Source organism: Pseudonaja textilis, chromosome 5 (genome assembly GCF_049901715.1).
Source record: "Pseudonaja textilis isolate UNSWEBS1 chromosome 5, rPseTex1.2, whole genome shotgun sequence".
Taxonomy (NCBI): Eukaryota; Metazoa; Chordata; class Lepidosauria; order Squamata; family Elapidae; genus Pseudonaja; species Pseudonaja textilis.
Genome location: NC_141994.1, coordinates 30,275,638 through 30,291,193, shown reverse-complemented (window position 1 = coordinate 30,291,193; position 15,556 = coordinate 30,275,638). Strand labels below are relative to the sequence as shown.

General features: G+C 41.0%; 1 protein-coding gene across 1 annotated transcript in view; it reads right to left on the bottom strand.

Moving 5' to 3' along the window:
* SRGAP1 (SLIT-ROBO Rho GTPase activating protein 1) overlaps positions 1-14,840 on the bottom strand; it is a 102,251-nt gene extending 87,411 nt beyond the window's left edge. Inside the window, exon 1 of the mRNA XM_026700201.2 lies at positions 13,923-14,840. Within this exon, the coding sequence (XP_026555986.2) occupies positions 13,923-13,989 (67 nt within the window). The 5' untranslated portion in view covers positions 13,990-14,840. The remainder of the gene's footprint in view (positions 1-13,922) is intronic.
* Positions 14,841-15,556: the final 716 nt, after the last annotated feature.

Below are 15,556 nucleotides of genomic sequence, written 5' to 3'. Positions count from 1 at the left end.
AAGGATTACCTGTACAAAAATACAAAAAGCTTCTTTGCTTGCAAAAAGCTGCCCTAAATACCAATTATTAGATTAAAAATATTTGCAAGCCGGAGTTACAAATCAGGCAGGGTGCCAGAGCACCTTGAGGAATTAAAATAGTTAAAATGCAATGATAACTATCAGCAGCCAACTCTTGCTCATAAAGTGAAATCCTTTAGCAGAGATCATTTAAGCTCTCTAGAAAGAGCACACCCAGGAAAAGCAATCCTTAGATCCATTTGTGCCACATAAAGATACCAGCTGGTCATGTGACTCACCTCACAAGATACCCTAAGGAAATCATCCAGGTTTAAGGAAAGGTCACATGCCCTCCAGAAAGGCAGTAAAAAATCAATGCCAAGCTTGCATCCTGCCTCTTGAAAGTACACCCCAAAAGGACAGTGCCAGATACCACTAAAGTAGTGAAGGAATACCCTGTCCCCAGATAGAAAAAGAAACCATGAGGCAGGAAAAAAATCAAACACAATTCAAATAATTAAATCACAACAGTAGCTGTTATTTGTTAAACCAATTACCAGAACAAATAGACACAGGAACTAGCCAGATTTCTCAACCCAGTTTCTTTTCAGGAACACAGTTTTAACCTTTTTCCTTCCAAACAAAGCTGAACAATAGCAAACAGTAGCTATTGCTTTCTGAAGCTGAATAGGGAAAATGATCCCATCAATAAACATAGGATTAAACATCACCTAGCACAAAATTAAACTTCACTAAAAACCAGTTATAGACCAAAACTCAGAAAGGGTATATAAACTCACATTTCAATGTCAATCTTTTTGGCTAGCCACAAAGCCTTGCTGAATGTCACTCATCTTGGTTCCTTATCATTAAAAAGTTTCTTTCAGCAGCTCTGCTTCATTATTCAATTATTTCTTCGAAGTGCTGATCATTGCATGCCAGCTGGAAGTATTTCCAGGGGAGTATTTCCTCCCAACAGCAGTGTAAAAAGCTTAAAACAACCTTTCCCCTTTAAGAAAGTATCATGAAAGGAAAAAAAAACCATCCTTTGGAGACAGTAAGTCTAGGCATACTGCCAAGAATGTAATAAGGATGGAAAAAAACAAAAGGAAATTTCTTCTAACTACTGGTTCTCTGAACTAAGTTAAAGTTAACAAGGGGTTCTATAGAACCGGTCAGAACCAGTAGAATCCTAACCCCCGCTTTTATTATTATTTAAATGTATATGCTACTTGATGCCTGAAGACTACTGGTGTTTATGTATGAAAGAGAGAGAGGGAAAAGTAGAAAGAATGGGATGATTACATATATGCTCATATATTATACCACATATCTTTCTAGGATCAAATGCAATCCTAGGGTGTAAAAAGTAGTTACCCCTTCCTACAAAGCGATAATTACATAATATAGAAGAAAATAATGGGTATAATAACTTACTATACCTTTTGCTGTCACTGAGGATATAAGAGATTAGATTATTTGGCTACATATGGCGTTTTAATTCAAAGATATAGTTAAAACTATTACTATATAAAGGTTATAAAGTCCATTGACATTAACAAAAAACAAGAAAAAAATTAATATGATAACAATAATGTTGTTCCATTCTATAGTGAAGAAGAACATAACACAGGCTTTTATCCTTCTGAAGATTATGTGATATTAATTTTAACTTTCTATTACAGTGCCAGTCCTTAATATAACAGGAACCAAACTTTTCTGAGGTAGCTGTATCATTACAGAAAACACTATGTGAATGGCTATTATTTCGTAGTTTGAATAATTTATGATTTATGTTGGCCGGGATCCTCCAAGGCTAGGCTACAGATTCACCAGATTGGCAAACCAGGGTCTCCTGGGCCAATGGGGACCAGGAGTATTAGCTCCGCCTTCTCCTCCAACATCTTCCGAATGACTGCCAAAATGATAGGAAGAGGGGGAAAGGCATAGAGAAGACCTGGAGGCCATTTGCTCCACAGTGCATTGGTCCCCTCCGCTTCCTGGTTTGGAAATCTGTTGAAGAATCTGCTTACCTGTGCATTTTGGGGAGTGGCAAAGAGGTCAACTGCTGATGGTCCAAACCTGTGAGACAGATCTAGGAAAAAGGATGGATGGAGGCTCCACTCTGATTGATCAACCTTGGACTGACTCAACTAGTCGGCCTGAGTGTTGTCGACCCCCAAAATGTGGTCTGCCCTGATGGAAAGAAGGTGTCTCTCCACCCACCGCCCCAGGAGTTCGGCTTCCCTCATCAAGGCCTTGGACCTGGTCCCCCCCATCTGTTGACATGTGCCTTTGCGACCACATTGACTGTCATGACCAACCTGCCACTCTGTTCCAGAAATGTTTCAAGGCGAGAAAAATGGCCTTGAGCTCCAACCAATTTATTGGGGCAGGCCCTGTCTATCTGAGACCAACTCCCCTGGGCTATCTCGCTGGCTAGATGGGCCCCCCCAGTCCTCAAGACTGGCATCTGTGGTGAGCAGGATTCTGTCTGCTTCCTTGAATGGCTGTCCTCTCCAGACAGCCAGAGATTGCCACCACTGAAAGGAGCGAAGGATCTGTGGTGGAATCCTGACCCTGATGGAAAAGTGGCTTGTGCCTGCCCATTGAAAAGGCAGCAGGAATCACTGAAGTGTCCGGGCATGGAAACGGGCCCATGGGATGATGCCAATGCAGGAAATCATTTTCCCACGGAGCTTGGACAGGAGAGACAAGGGGACTGTGCATTGCCGTTGAATCTATCAAATTAATTTGTTAAAGCTGTCCCCATGATCTGGGGAGAGAAAAACCTCACAGAGAGATGTATTAATGATCACCCCGAGATGAAGAAGTCTGGTCGTTGCAGACAGATGGCTTTTCTTGAAGTTGGTGGAAAAACCATGGTCTTGTAGGAACTGCAACATGGTGTGGAGGTCTCGATGGGCGGAACTCATCAATGCCGACTGAATCAGGATGTTGTCCAGGTAACACTGGACCCTCACTGGAATAGCCAGGAGCGAAGCTGCCAATGCTGCCAAGATATTGGTAAAGACCCTGGGCACTGATGAGAGCCCGAATGGAAGGGCCCGGTACTGGAAATACTTGTTCTGGTAACAGAAATGAAGAAACTGGTGGTGATGGGGCCAGACAGGGATATGGAGGTATGCCTCTGTGAGGTCTATGGAAGAGAGGAGGTCGCCCTCCCAAACGCTCTCTAGGATTGAATGCAAGGTTTGCATCTTGAAACGCCTGCATGGAATGAACTTGTTCAAAAACTTGAGGTGGAGAATGGCTCACAACCACACCCCACCCCGAGGCCTTTGGGATCATGAAGAGCTGAGAACAGAAGCCAAGCCCTTGTTGATCCACTGGAACCAGCTGAATGGCCCTTATGTCCACAAGTTGTTGAATGGCCGATTCCATAAGGGCCCGTTTGGAACTGTCCTGAGAAATAGGAAAGCAAACAAAAAATCTCGGGGGTGGGGAGAGGAACTCAAGCCAGAGGCCTGACCTCACCCTCCTGAATATGCAGGTGTCCGATGTTGACTCCTCCAATCTGGAGGAAAATAGGGTCAAGCGACCACCAATGGAGGGGGAGAAAGGGCATTCACTTGGAGCATCAGAATGAATGACCTCCTCCTCGAAAGAACCATTTATTGGTAGTCTGTTGTTGTCTGCCCGCAGCCTCTGGTCATTGTTCCTATTGAGGAGAGAACACTCTCTGGCCCCACAAGTAGTAGTGGACTCAGATCGGAAAGAAGAGGGTCGATAGTACAGAGTGGGATGATACTCCAACTTCTTTCCCACAGAAGAGAGGACCTTTCTCTTGTCCCTGGTTTCCACCAAGTAGGGTTCCAGGGCGTCACCAAACAGCTTCTCTCTGGTGCAAACTGTTGCTGAGGCGGATTGATCAGACCTAAGTCCCTCTTCCTCTGATAAATTAGGTTCCTGGATCTCACCTTCCTCCTCCTCTGACATGGAGGAATGACTGTGCTCAGAAGGATTTGTATAATCTCCCTCCTCATATTCACCCCAATCAGATTGGGTAGATGGGCAACTGAACTGTTGCTTTCTGGGAAAACCCTTCTGAGACAGGACCCCCTGCGTGTAAGCAGGGAACAGGGACTGACCCCCCCCCCAAGAAGCAGAGTAGTTGTTGAACGTTGTGGGAGGGTCCACTGGATGCAGGCCTACAGCAGTTGGAGGCCTAGGCCCATGGCCTCCTTGAATCATCTGACCTAAGGGGTGGGAGGAATCTGGGCCCCAGGTAGCCTGTCTGAAGTTGGGCCGATGTCCTGGGGCAAAAACTCTTCTTCTACCCTCTCTGGGGACCAAGCTTGAAGATGGCTGGCAGAGCTAGTTTCAGCCTCCCCCACCCTGGCCATAAACTCTGGGGAAACCTGCAATTCCCCCAATTGGGAAGATTGTTGCATCTGGCTCCTCATCTGTTCCTGGGTCTTAGCAAACTGTTTTTCCAAAGCAGCATGCCTTCGTTTCTTAGCCCTGAGTTCAGATTTTTAATGTCTTTTGGGGGGCCAAGGTCTTGGCCTTGATATTTGCTGCAGCCTCCCTTTTTGCTGAATGGCCTCTTCTCCTTTTCCTCATTGGGACCTGAAAACCCTGTGCTCCTTCCAGGCCAGTTCACCTGGGCCATTTCGCTCTCCATTCTCACCAACAGGACTGACACAAAGGATGCTGGGAGCTTCCCCTATGAGAGTGTTGCCTGTTGTATGGGCCAAGTGAGCAGATTCAGATGTGAGGCCCAGGTAATGGCCGCTCCACCAAACAAAATGGCCAACAACCACTCAAGATGGCCAACCGCCACCCAAAATGGCTGTTTGGCACGTGCACTGGCCCTAAAAAGGCTTTGTTGCCTCACTCACTCCTTAGGCTCACTAACAGCCCTGAGTGATCATAGACTCTTATCTTGTTATCAGCTGGGAGGCGGTGAAATGGAGCTCTGAAGTCAACTGTGGAACAGCCATTCAAAACGCATGGGGAACTGCGTGGGAGGCTCACTCATCACTCCCTGGGCTCACAGCTTCCCCGAAGGCAGCACTGAAGCCTCGACACTGCAGGAGAGTGGATCCCCGCTCTCCTCATGGCACAGCTCAACCAGAGCTGCAGGAGCTGTGTTGAAGCTTTATTACTGCTTCTGCTGTTCTTTGCTGTTGATTTTTGCTTTTTATGGCTCTTTTTCCTATCCAGAGACACTAGCTTTTTGACAAAAAGCTGAGTCAAAAGCTGGGGGAGCCAGCTATGGGTTGGTTTTTTATACAGTGGCAGACTCAGCTCGATGACATCAGAGGGAGGAGTCATACCCATCCTGGACTTTTGTCGCAGCGTGGATGAGAATAATTTGCTTTGCTATTCTGTGCTATGTTGCCTGACTTAGTGCTATTTACCCTGCACTAGATAGTCTATTTGTCCCCCACCCCTTTCATAAAGATTAACCTCTTGACTAAAACATCTCTTCTTCCTCCCTTTTATTCCAATAAGCCTCCAATTTCTTGGAAGCATTGGAGGTTTTGCTTTTTAACCATATATTGCTTATGCTACTCATTTGCAGCAAGTGTGTGATTAAAAAAAATGCTAGTCTTTCTCTGTTTGGTTTCTGAAAAGAAAAAGAATCCTTTTTCCTTTCAAATAGGAATGGAAACTGATCCATATGAACTGGCTATTTAAGTTCACATGACTGTTTTAATCCTTGAATGCAACTGCTGAACACTCCAAGTTTGTTTTCTATCTCAATTGCTAGAATTGGGTGAGGAACTATGCCCCTTTTATGACTTGTGGACTTCAACTCCCAGAATTCCTGAGCCAGCCATGCTTAGGAATATCCACAAATCATAAAGGGACCACAGTTCCCCAGCTCTATTAGATTAACCCACTAGTCACTATGCCAGAATTTTAAGCACCATTTGGAAATCTTACTAATGGAAACAAATTGCCTCCAACTGTATGAGAAACGACTATACAAATGGAACCCAATTCTGGGCAAAACTAATGAAATATCCAGGTTCTTCTTCTACTACCCCTACTGCCAATCATCTTTAAATCCCAAGACTATAGGCACTAAAAGCTATTACAATGCACTTTCTTTTAGGATATAAAAAGCATGAGGCCAAGAGAAAAATGAATCTTGCACAGAAAAGAGCTCCACTATTGATTGTGATGGAAATAATCAGAAAGATCTTTGGATTATTTTGGAACCAAATAGCATAAACTCTTTCTGAACTTGTCAAGGTTCCCATCTGTTGATGTGATTCCTGAAGTTTGGGGCACAGAAACACATTTTAGACATACATGTTAAATATAATGTTATATCTAATATACGCGGAGTAATGTATCCAGAGTTATTTGATATCTTAAGAACGATCTTTAAAAAGTATAATGATGACATAACAGATAATTAATAAATAAATCATAAAGCCATGTATTATTCAGAATACAACTCTCCTAGGGTATATAGGGTGTTCCAGAATTAATTGAATCAACCCTTGATTCGAATCAGTTTACCATGAACTACTTGAGTTTCAATTTGCCTCATTTAGGTTTTCCTTGGGGCTATGGCCTGAATTTTTTAACTATAGAATAAGTTATCCAGATTATTTGTGTAGGTAGCAAATTGAAGTCATTCTGCAAATAAGCCTCAACATCTCAGCCACTGGTTTTGATTTAATTTGGCTCCTGTTGTTTGGTCAGCATTGCTGACAGATGCTTTCATTTCTTACTCAGTCCATTAATGATACCCCAAGGATCCTACTAAGGATCTTCCCCAGTCTGTACATTCTGTCTGATTGAAAAAATATCATCTTGAGATATCATCCTGAGCAAAGTCATAGAATTAATGTGGCTAGGAACTTTATCAAATTAAAATATGCAGATATTACAATTTTTGCTGATGAAAAAGTAGACACCACTGACATGTGATCCCCACGGAAACAATGAAAATACTGCCTCTGATCATTCACCAGGGATCATAAATAAGGTTGACATACAGCTAAATAAGTACAATTAGAAAAGTATATGAATTCAAGTGCCACAGCTCCATAGATTATAACTTAACATATATAATACCTCAAAAACCTATATAAACTAAAAATAACCTAGTGAAAGCTATTTGAGAGTTGCCAAAACTATGTATCATAGAGACCTTTTATCTTTTCTGGGACTTCATATTATTCAAATTGCCACTGAGATAATTTCACTGAGCCTTCATTTGAAATGTAAAGAGAAAATTATCTTATATGAAGTATATCATAAAATTTCTAAAATAATTAACTGATAAAAATTTACTTCATCCCTCTTTATGTCATCAGGCAAATAACTGTTCTATAATAATGACAATTCTGAACACTTATGCTATGCTGACACAAAAGAAACCTGTATTTTTCAGCATTTAGTGCTATCAGGGACATCAAGAAAAAAAGCATTTTAAGGAGTTGTTAGTTTGTTTTGGGACTGTAGGCCACTTTAGAACCTATTCATGCAGCAAAAATACATTAATCATACATGTATTTCCATATAATTATTACATTTATAGTCAATAACAACTTGCTAACCTTGACATTTCCTACAAATGTACTGAAATGGGTTAGAGAAAACAATGAGAAACAATACTAAGGCTTGCAAGCATAATAATAACCTGGAATACTTGCTGAATTCTCTGAGCACCAGAAGGCATGTGCGTGGAGAGGGAAGATATGTGAAGGAACAGATCAAAAAAGGAAATGGTGATGAGAAAGCAAAGGTATTTTTTTCCAGAAAGCAAAGGTATTCAGAGGAACATGGGATAGGGACATCAGTAAGATAGAAAAGAATTTGGTCAAGATAGAATGGAAAGGGGCTGGAGTATGGAGAAAATGCAAAAAAAAAAAGAGAGAAAGAGAGATGACAAGATGGGTGGAAGAACTGAGAAACAAATGAAGAGAGGCTAAAAGATTAATTAAAGTTAGAACAGGACCAAAAGTAATGGGAAATGTATGGGTCACTGGTCTATGAGAACAGGTTTAGTAAAGGTAAGAGTGATGGTGCCTCTTTCTCCACCCTTGTTGAGAGGCAAGGCAATTGTTGCTATCACTACTGCATCACTGCAATCACTGAGAGGAAAAGATGTTGTTGCAATTGTTGTCATTTGAAGTGCCAGTTAGAAACTTGCCTTCACCATCATTGCTCCAACTGTAGCTTTTAGCTTCCTAAAGGATGTATTTGAAAATGTAGGCTAGATGCAGGCCATTGCTGCCCATGACTCTGCTATGCTGTCTCCTATGATTTTGCTTGCTGTTAAGAGTGAGAATTGTGTGAAAGAGAAAGGTAGGACCCCCAGAAACAGACCAGAGAATATTTCCTCAGCTTATGAAGTCCTAATACATACGCATACAGATGGGAGGTTGAACAACTAGCTTTGTGGTGTGATCTGAACAATCCTGAACTAAACACACTCAAAATTGTAGAAATGGTAGTAGATTTTAGGAAAAACCCTCCTATACTACCACCTCTTATAATACTAGACAACACATTATCAACATTAGAGACCTTAAGTTTCTAGGTTCTATCATATGTCAGGACTTAAAATGAACACCTAACATCAAAATGTCTTCAAAAAAGCACAACAAAGAATATTCTTTCTGCGCCAACTGCGAAAGCTCAGACTGCCCAAGGAGCTGCTGATTCAGTTCTACAGAGGAATTATTGAGTCTGTCATCTGCACCTCTATAACTGTCTGGTTTGGCTCTGCAATCAAACAAGACAGACAGACTTCAGAGGATAATTAGAACTGCAGAAGAAAAACAATTGCTACCAACATGCCTTCCATTGAGGACCTGTATACTGCACAAGTCAAAAAAAGGACTGTGAAATATCTACACACCCCTTACATCCCTGACATAAACTGTTTCAACTTCTACCTTCAAAATGACATTCTAGAGCATTGGACACTAGAACAACTAGACACAAGAACCGTTTTTCCCCCGCCATCACTCTGCTAAACAACTAATTCAGCAACTATTTACTAAGACTGTATTACTATCATTCTTCTCATCCTTCCTATTACTTATTTCCTTCTACGTATGACTATAACCTTGTTGTTTGTATCTTTACGATTATATTGTTTTATTTAGTTTCCTAGTATGATTTTGATTGCTTATTTTGTATCCTATGACTATCACTAAGTGTTCTATCTTATGATGCTTGATGAATGTATTTTTAATGTACACCAAGAGCTTATACACTGAAGACAAATTCTTTGTGTGTCTAATCACACCTGGCCAATAAAGAATTCTATTCTATTCTAATGAAAGCAAGGGCCCAAGGAGTATGAGAAATGTTAAACTGAGGCTATGTTGTTATTTGTGTGGTTGAGATACAATAGCTATCAACAGAAATGGCCTTTGGCCAGACAGCCAGGTATAGACAGCATATAGGAACTGTTAAGGATTTCAACTGTTAGCTGGAGCAGATCATGGGAACATCAGGAGTGCAGGGGAGAATTGCACTGATGGCTAGAATGAGATACAGGTGGTCCTTGACTTACAACAGTTCTTTAGTGACCATTCAAAGTTACACCACCACCGAAAAAGTGACTTATCATCATTTTTCACACTTATAACCAGTGCAGCATTCCCATGGTTACATGATCAAAATTCAGACGCTTGGCAACTGACTCATATTTATGATGGTTACAGTGTCCCAGGTTCATGTGATCACTTTTGCAACCTTCTGACAAGCAAAATTAATGGGGAAGCCAGATTCACTTAACAACTCTGTTACTAACTTAACTGCAATGATTCATTTAACAACTGTGACAAGAAAGATTGTAACATGGAGCAAAACTCACTTAACAATTCTCTTCATTTAAGCAACAGAAATTTTGGGCTCAATTGTGATCATAAGTCGAGAATTCCTGTACCTGTACCAATAAGGTAGCTGTTCTAGGAGAGAATAGCAATTTGTTATTGGTTCTCCTCTTCCATCCAGCTGCCTTCTTCCATATCCTGTTTGTTGGATTGCTAAGTATCTTAGCTTCAGGCTGCTATTAGTGAATGCCAACTTCCTGTGTAATAAGATCTTACTCCTTCTTAATCCTGTTTGAGAATGATAGAGTTGGCATTATAACCATGCCCTAATCGGCAGAGCACAGCAGGTAAGCCCTATTTATGATCTGCCAACACAATTTCAGGTGCACCAGCAGATATAATTCAATGGCTAGGAAGGCAGAGTAACAAATATCATGCAACAAATCTAGTGATGATCTGATACCCTGCTCCATAGGTGATTGGATTTACTGGTAAGTACCTGCATTTGAATATTCAAGAGCCAATTAGTGCTTTGTTAAGGGAGGAGGCTTAATTTTACAAATAAATAAATAAACTGTTCACTCAATACTACCAGCCTCTTTACAAGCCACAGTAGTTAATTTGACTAAACAATGAGCCAGAAAAACTACTGATGACCATAAATGGACAAGCAATTAAGGAAGCAATTAAGGACTATCTGACCTACACTTCAAAAGGTGATCTCAGAAACATTTGATATTCCATTATCTCCAGTAGAATATTGTAATAGTACACAAGAGAATCTTGTTTTAGGTCTAATGGGTTTTTGATAAACAAATAATGGTAGAATATTACTTCAAATGGCCTATAAACAAAGCAGTTCAGTTCAGTTCATGCTTGCTTTTTTTCAAGAGATGATTTTCCCAATACATAAAATAGCAACTGATAAAATGCAGCTTGCTTCATTTGTAATAGAAAAAATACCTGTCACAGTCGGTTAAAACAAAAAAAAAATTATTTATATCATCCAAGGATATAAATATTGGTAGAAAGAATAAAAGAAATGTAATAGTTAACTATTAGCCTCATGCTAACACTAGTACATGAAACTCTATTGAGGATTAAACTACTCTTTCATTCTATCACAGAAAGATCACCATTTGAACTAATGGGGGGGAAAAAAGATAAAACTTCCATAAAACTGACTCATTAGCAACAATGTTTTCTACAATAACTCATCCTGTCAAATTTAATTGTGTCCAGAGGAAACATTAGAGAAATAAGCATTATGTCCTTTAAAAAGATGCCAAAGAAAGAACATATCTTCCAACAAAAGATGTGGTGGAGGTGAAGCTGCTTTGTAAAATGAACGAAGGGTTATCTCACTTATTTGGGACTAAGATAATTCAGTGACATTACAGGAGATGAAGTTAGATTAGAAATGAAATATTTTAATTTTATCGCTGGCATCTGGCGCCCATAAGGCTGGCTAAGATTTATCCAAACTCAAACCCAAAATGTTGGAAATGCAGACAAAAACAAGGTACCTTCCATCATACATGGTGGTTATGCCCTGAAGCGAATAAATGCTGGAGGAAAATACAAAAGTGGCTACAGGAACTAATAGGAAGTCAAACAGAATTTGTCCCAGAATTATTTCTATTAGGGATAATTAAAGGAGAATTTAATAAAAGGACAAAATATATGGTGCAACATATAATAACAGTGACAAGGATCGCCTTTGTGCTGGGTTGGAAGAAAGAATATATACCATCCAAAGGTCTAGTATTTAAAAGTTTTTGAATGTGCAGAAATAGATAAATCGACTACATAATTGAAAGGTAAAGAAGATTCTGAATATTATGCAACATGGGAGAAATGATATAATTGGATAGAAAATAGAAATAAGAAAAGGAAATGTATACAATAGATGTAGAAGGTATAGCAATAGAATGTATTTTATTGGATTTGTATTGGATTGGATATGAAACGTAGTTGTATAAAAAATGTCACAGTACTGTTTAATATGTGATTGAGATATGTAAAAAGGAAACATTTAATAAAAATATTTTAAAAAAAGAAATGAAATATTTTAAAAATATCTAAACCTAACGAAAGAAACATTTACTGAATAATCTAAAGTGGATTTTGCTGTGAATTTAGTTTTGCTGGAAGAATACAAGAAACTTAAAAAATAAATCTTAACAAAAGAATACATGCAGAGATCTTATTACAAAGAATACAGAAGTTAAAAGAATATAGATTGCTAAAGAGTTTTCAGTATTTCATCACAAGTCTTTAACTGAATCTTGCGGTTCTATTAATAGTTATACAAAGAGGGTTTATATGTTACACATGCTTTTGTTTTTAATTAGAAGCTTATATTAGTGAGGGAATTGTAGAGGGGAAAAAGGCACAATGAACAGAATGAGATAAAGTAGACTATAAGAACAAAGTCCTTAAACCCAATTTGAATTCAAAACCTTACATATCAAGAGACTTTACTGCACCATTCCAATACTCTACAGACATGCTAGTTAACTCTGGATTAACACTGTAATCTAAATTCAAAATGACCACCATCTTGGAATCCTTTAATAAGAGATATGAAAGGTGGGGAAAGGATTTATGAAGCATGGACTATGAAGTACTATAAACCGAATACAATCCAAAATAGTCCAGAATATACCAAATTAAGAACTAAACTAATACATGAAAAGATAAAAAAGTTTTACTTAATAAAATCTACATTCAAAGGCAGTAAAAACTGTTGATATTACTAGAGTTACAGAAATGAAACTGGTTAAACAAGACTTCATGTGACAACTCATGAAGTCTGAACTTCCCATCACCATCACTTTGTTTACCTATTTTTTCCTGAAAATAAGCTTTCTGTAACTGCTTGATGGAGGGCAAGGCAAACCCAGAAAACAATGTTTACAACAGTACTGATAATTTATTTGGTTTTCAACATTAACTTTACTCCTAAAAACAAAAATATTTAAAGTTCCACAGTTTTAAGCTCCATTTGTAAGAGAACGAACATCCCAACTTGTATACCAAGTATATTTTGTGAGCAAATCTAGTCATACATATTGTATTTTAAAATGTCACTACTGCATGTCTTTTTATTTTTCCTATTCTTTGAACTCCAGTTAAGTGGCTGGAAGATTTTATTTCCATTAGTTTTAAAAAAAACAAACAGCCATGATATATGAAAGAACAGAAATAGAATAAAAAGTAGAGTTCTTCAAATATAATTTTTGTAACATGAAAAAGGTAATAACTGAAGAAAAACATATGAAATGGACAAACCACTCTGGTTCTCTTTGGCTCTAATAGGGTTGGTTTTAAAAAGTATTTTGAATAGCCCTGATTGAATGAAAAGTGAATACTCTCAAGAACTCATTGAACGTATATGGCAGATGTGAACCAGCAACAACCTTCCTTTCACCAAATTAATGTACAGAAAAATTTAGGGTAACCAGACAAGTTCACACAGTTAGCTCAAAGAAAGGAAAACTATGTGCTGCTATTGTTATAAGTGCATAGTTAACTTTTTTTAAAAAAAAGGGTGACAGGAAAATCCACGCTTGTATCACTAAACCTGTTGATGAACTGTAGTAATAGTGCTGTTGATGTGGGCAGCTGTGTCAGAAATCTCTTCCAGATTTCTGCCCAGGAAGAGTTATAAAGATGGCTGGTAAGTCTATAAAGGCTTGATACCAATGTCCCACCCATTCCTTTTTCTCCAGAGACTGACTGATGAACTGAATGACTCCCGAATTTCTGTCTCCTGGAAGTTGGAGCATTTATCACTTAAAACGATTTAATTTTACTCCGACACAGCTGCCCACATCAACAGCACTATTACTACAGTTCATCAACAGGTTTAGTGATACAAGCGTGGATTTTCCTGTCACCCTTTCCAATCAATGCAATTTTATCTCAAGAGTGCCCAGATTGTAAATCCATCCTAGTATCTGTATACACAGAGCATACCGTGGCTATCTTTTTCCGGTTGATTAATCCGGAAGAACGGATTTTCACTTTGTCCTCGGCACGAAGAGGGCAGGGAAGCGCAACCAAACAGGTGATGGTAGCGATGGGGGAATAAAGAGAAATAAACTACAGGCATCCTGACCCACCCCGGCTTTTTTTTACCTTTCACTTGACTTTCGTACTCGGCTACGATCTCTTTGTCCTTTTTGAATCTGCTTGAGGATGACATTATCCAGACGATATTTTTTTTCTCTCGTTTTACACTGCTAGAGAAGACTCCGGAGTTGAGATTACAGGATCTTCCTTCCCACAGAGGAAGAGGGATCGGCTGGGTTAGGCGCGGCACTAAGCAACGCGTCCCACGCCAGACAGAGCCTGCCGGTTCTCGGACTTAGCTGGCCTAGGTCCCTCCAGCTCACCTCCCCAAAAGAGGGGCTGAAGATAAGGCTTTAAACTAATCCCGGGGCGGGCACCATCTCCAGAGGTAAGGATTGGGGGGAAGAAAGCAGCAAAAGGCGGGGCATTCGCCTCCTTTCGCTCCGTATCGCGGCTGCTCTTCTCCGAAGCCTCGATTAAGTCACTGGAACCGTCGAGTGTTCCCTGGAAGCATCTCCTGCCTCGGGCCAGGAGAAGGAATGGATCGGGTCGTGCTCGGCTAGTCTCCGGCGCGTCCGGCGGCACTCGAGGAGCTCTCTCGGCAGCTGCTATCGCTGTTGTCGCCTCCTCCCGGAGAGCGAGAGCTACGCAGGCGACCCGCTCCCAAGAGACCTGGGCGAGGCGCCGTCTAATTCAACCTCCAGCAGCCCCTCAAAGCGTCTCCCGGAGAAGCCAGCAGCCTCGCCCTCCCAACAAAGTTCTCGCTTCGCCCTTTCCTTCGCCTGCTCCCACTCGCCTCGCCTCCTCCAGCTGCTGCCGCCGCCGCCGCCAAGCCTTTAACTGAGCCCGCCGCTTTCCTCAGCTGTTGGCCGGAAAGGGGAAAGAAGACGAGCAGCCCATCCGAAAGCGCTCAAGGAGAAAGACTTTAGCCTCCAGCCCAGCGGCGTCCAAATGCCTATCGGGTTTTTTTTTTCCCCACCCTGCGCGGAGCGACGTCTCTAGTAGCCAACGGCAACTACGCAAGTTCTTCTGCCGCCCAATGGCAGAGAGCAGAAGGTGGGACGTAGCGAGCGAGGTTGCTGAGTGCCTCCCGGGGTGAAGAAGCGAGCGGCCTGTGACCAGGCTGGCGCTGGAGGCTGTGCTCAAGCGCCGGCTTTGCGAAGCGCGGTGCTGCTGAGCGGGACTCAAAGCAGCTGCAGAGGGGAGGGACGGCAGTTGAGCTGCGCGGCGCCTCTGTTCTTCCCTCTCCCGGCGAGCATCTGGTGAGCGGGGTTGTGCTGGGGAAAGGAGTGTTGGGCGACGATAAGGTGTCGACCTGGCGTGGAAAGTAAATGAGGCTCTGTCTGGAAGACATAAAGCTGGAAGACGGAGATGGGAGGAGGGAAGAGAAGGGCGTTTACTTAGTTTGGAGATCACGTCTGCAACCTTGTCGCAAGATCGCCAGAGCATTGTTTCCTTGTGTTCTCTTGAAAACCGTGTTCATCTAGGTGCCTCCGCCATCCCTTGTCCCTTTTAAGAATCCTACTAAATGGCCATTAGAAGGGAAAAATATAGAGTATTATGATGATCTTACACCGAGAAAGAATGTATAGATGTGCGCACGCATCTATATATCTTACACGAATGCGCCTGGAAGTATAAGAAGTAACCACACCCATCTTTGTGGAAGACATGCGGGCACGGTCCAGATCGGAAGGCAA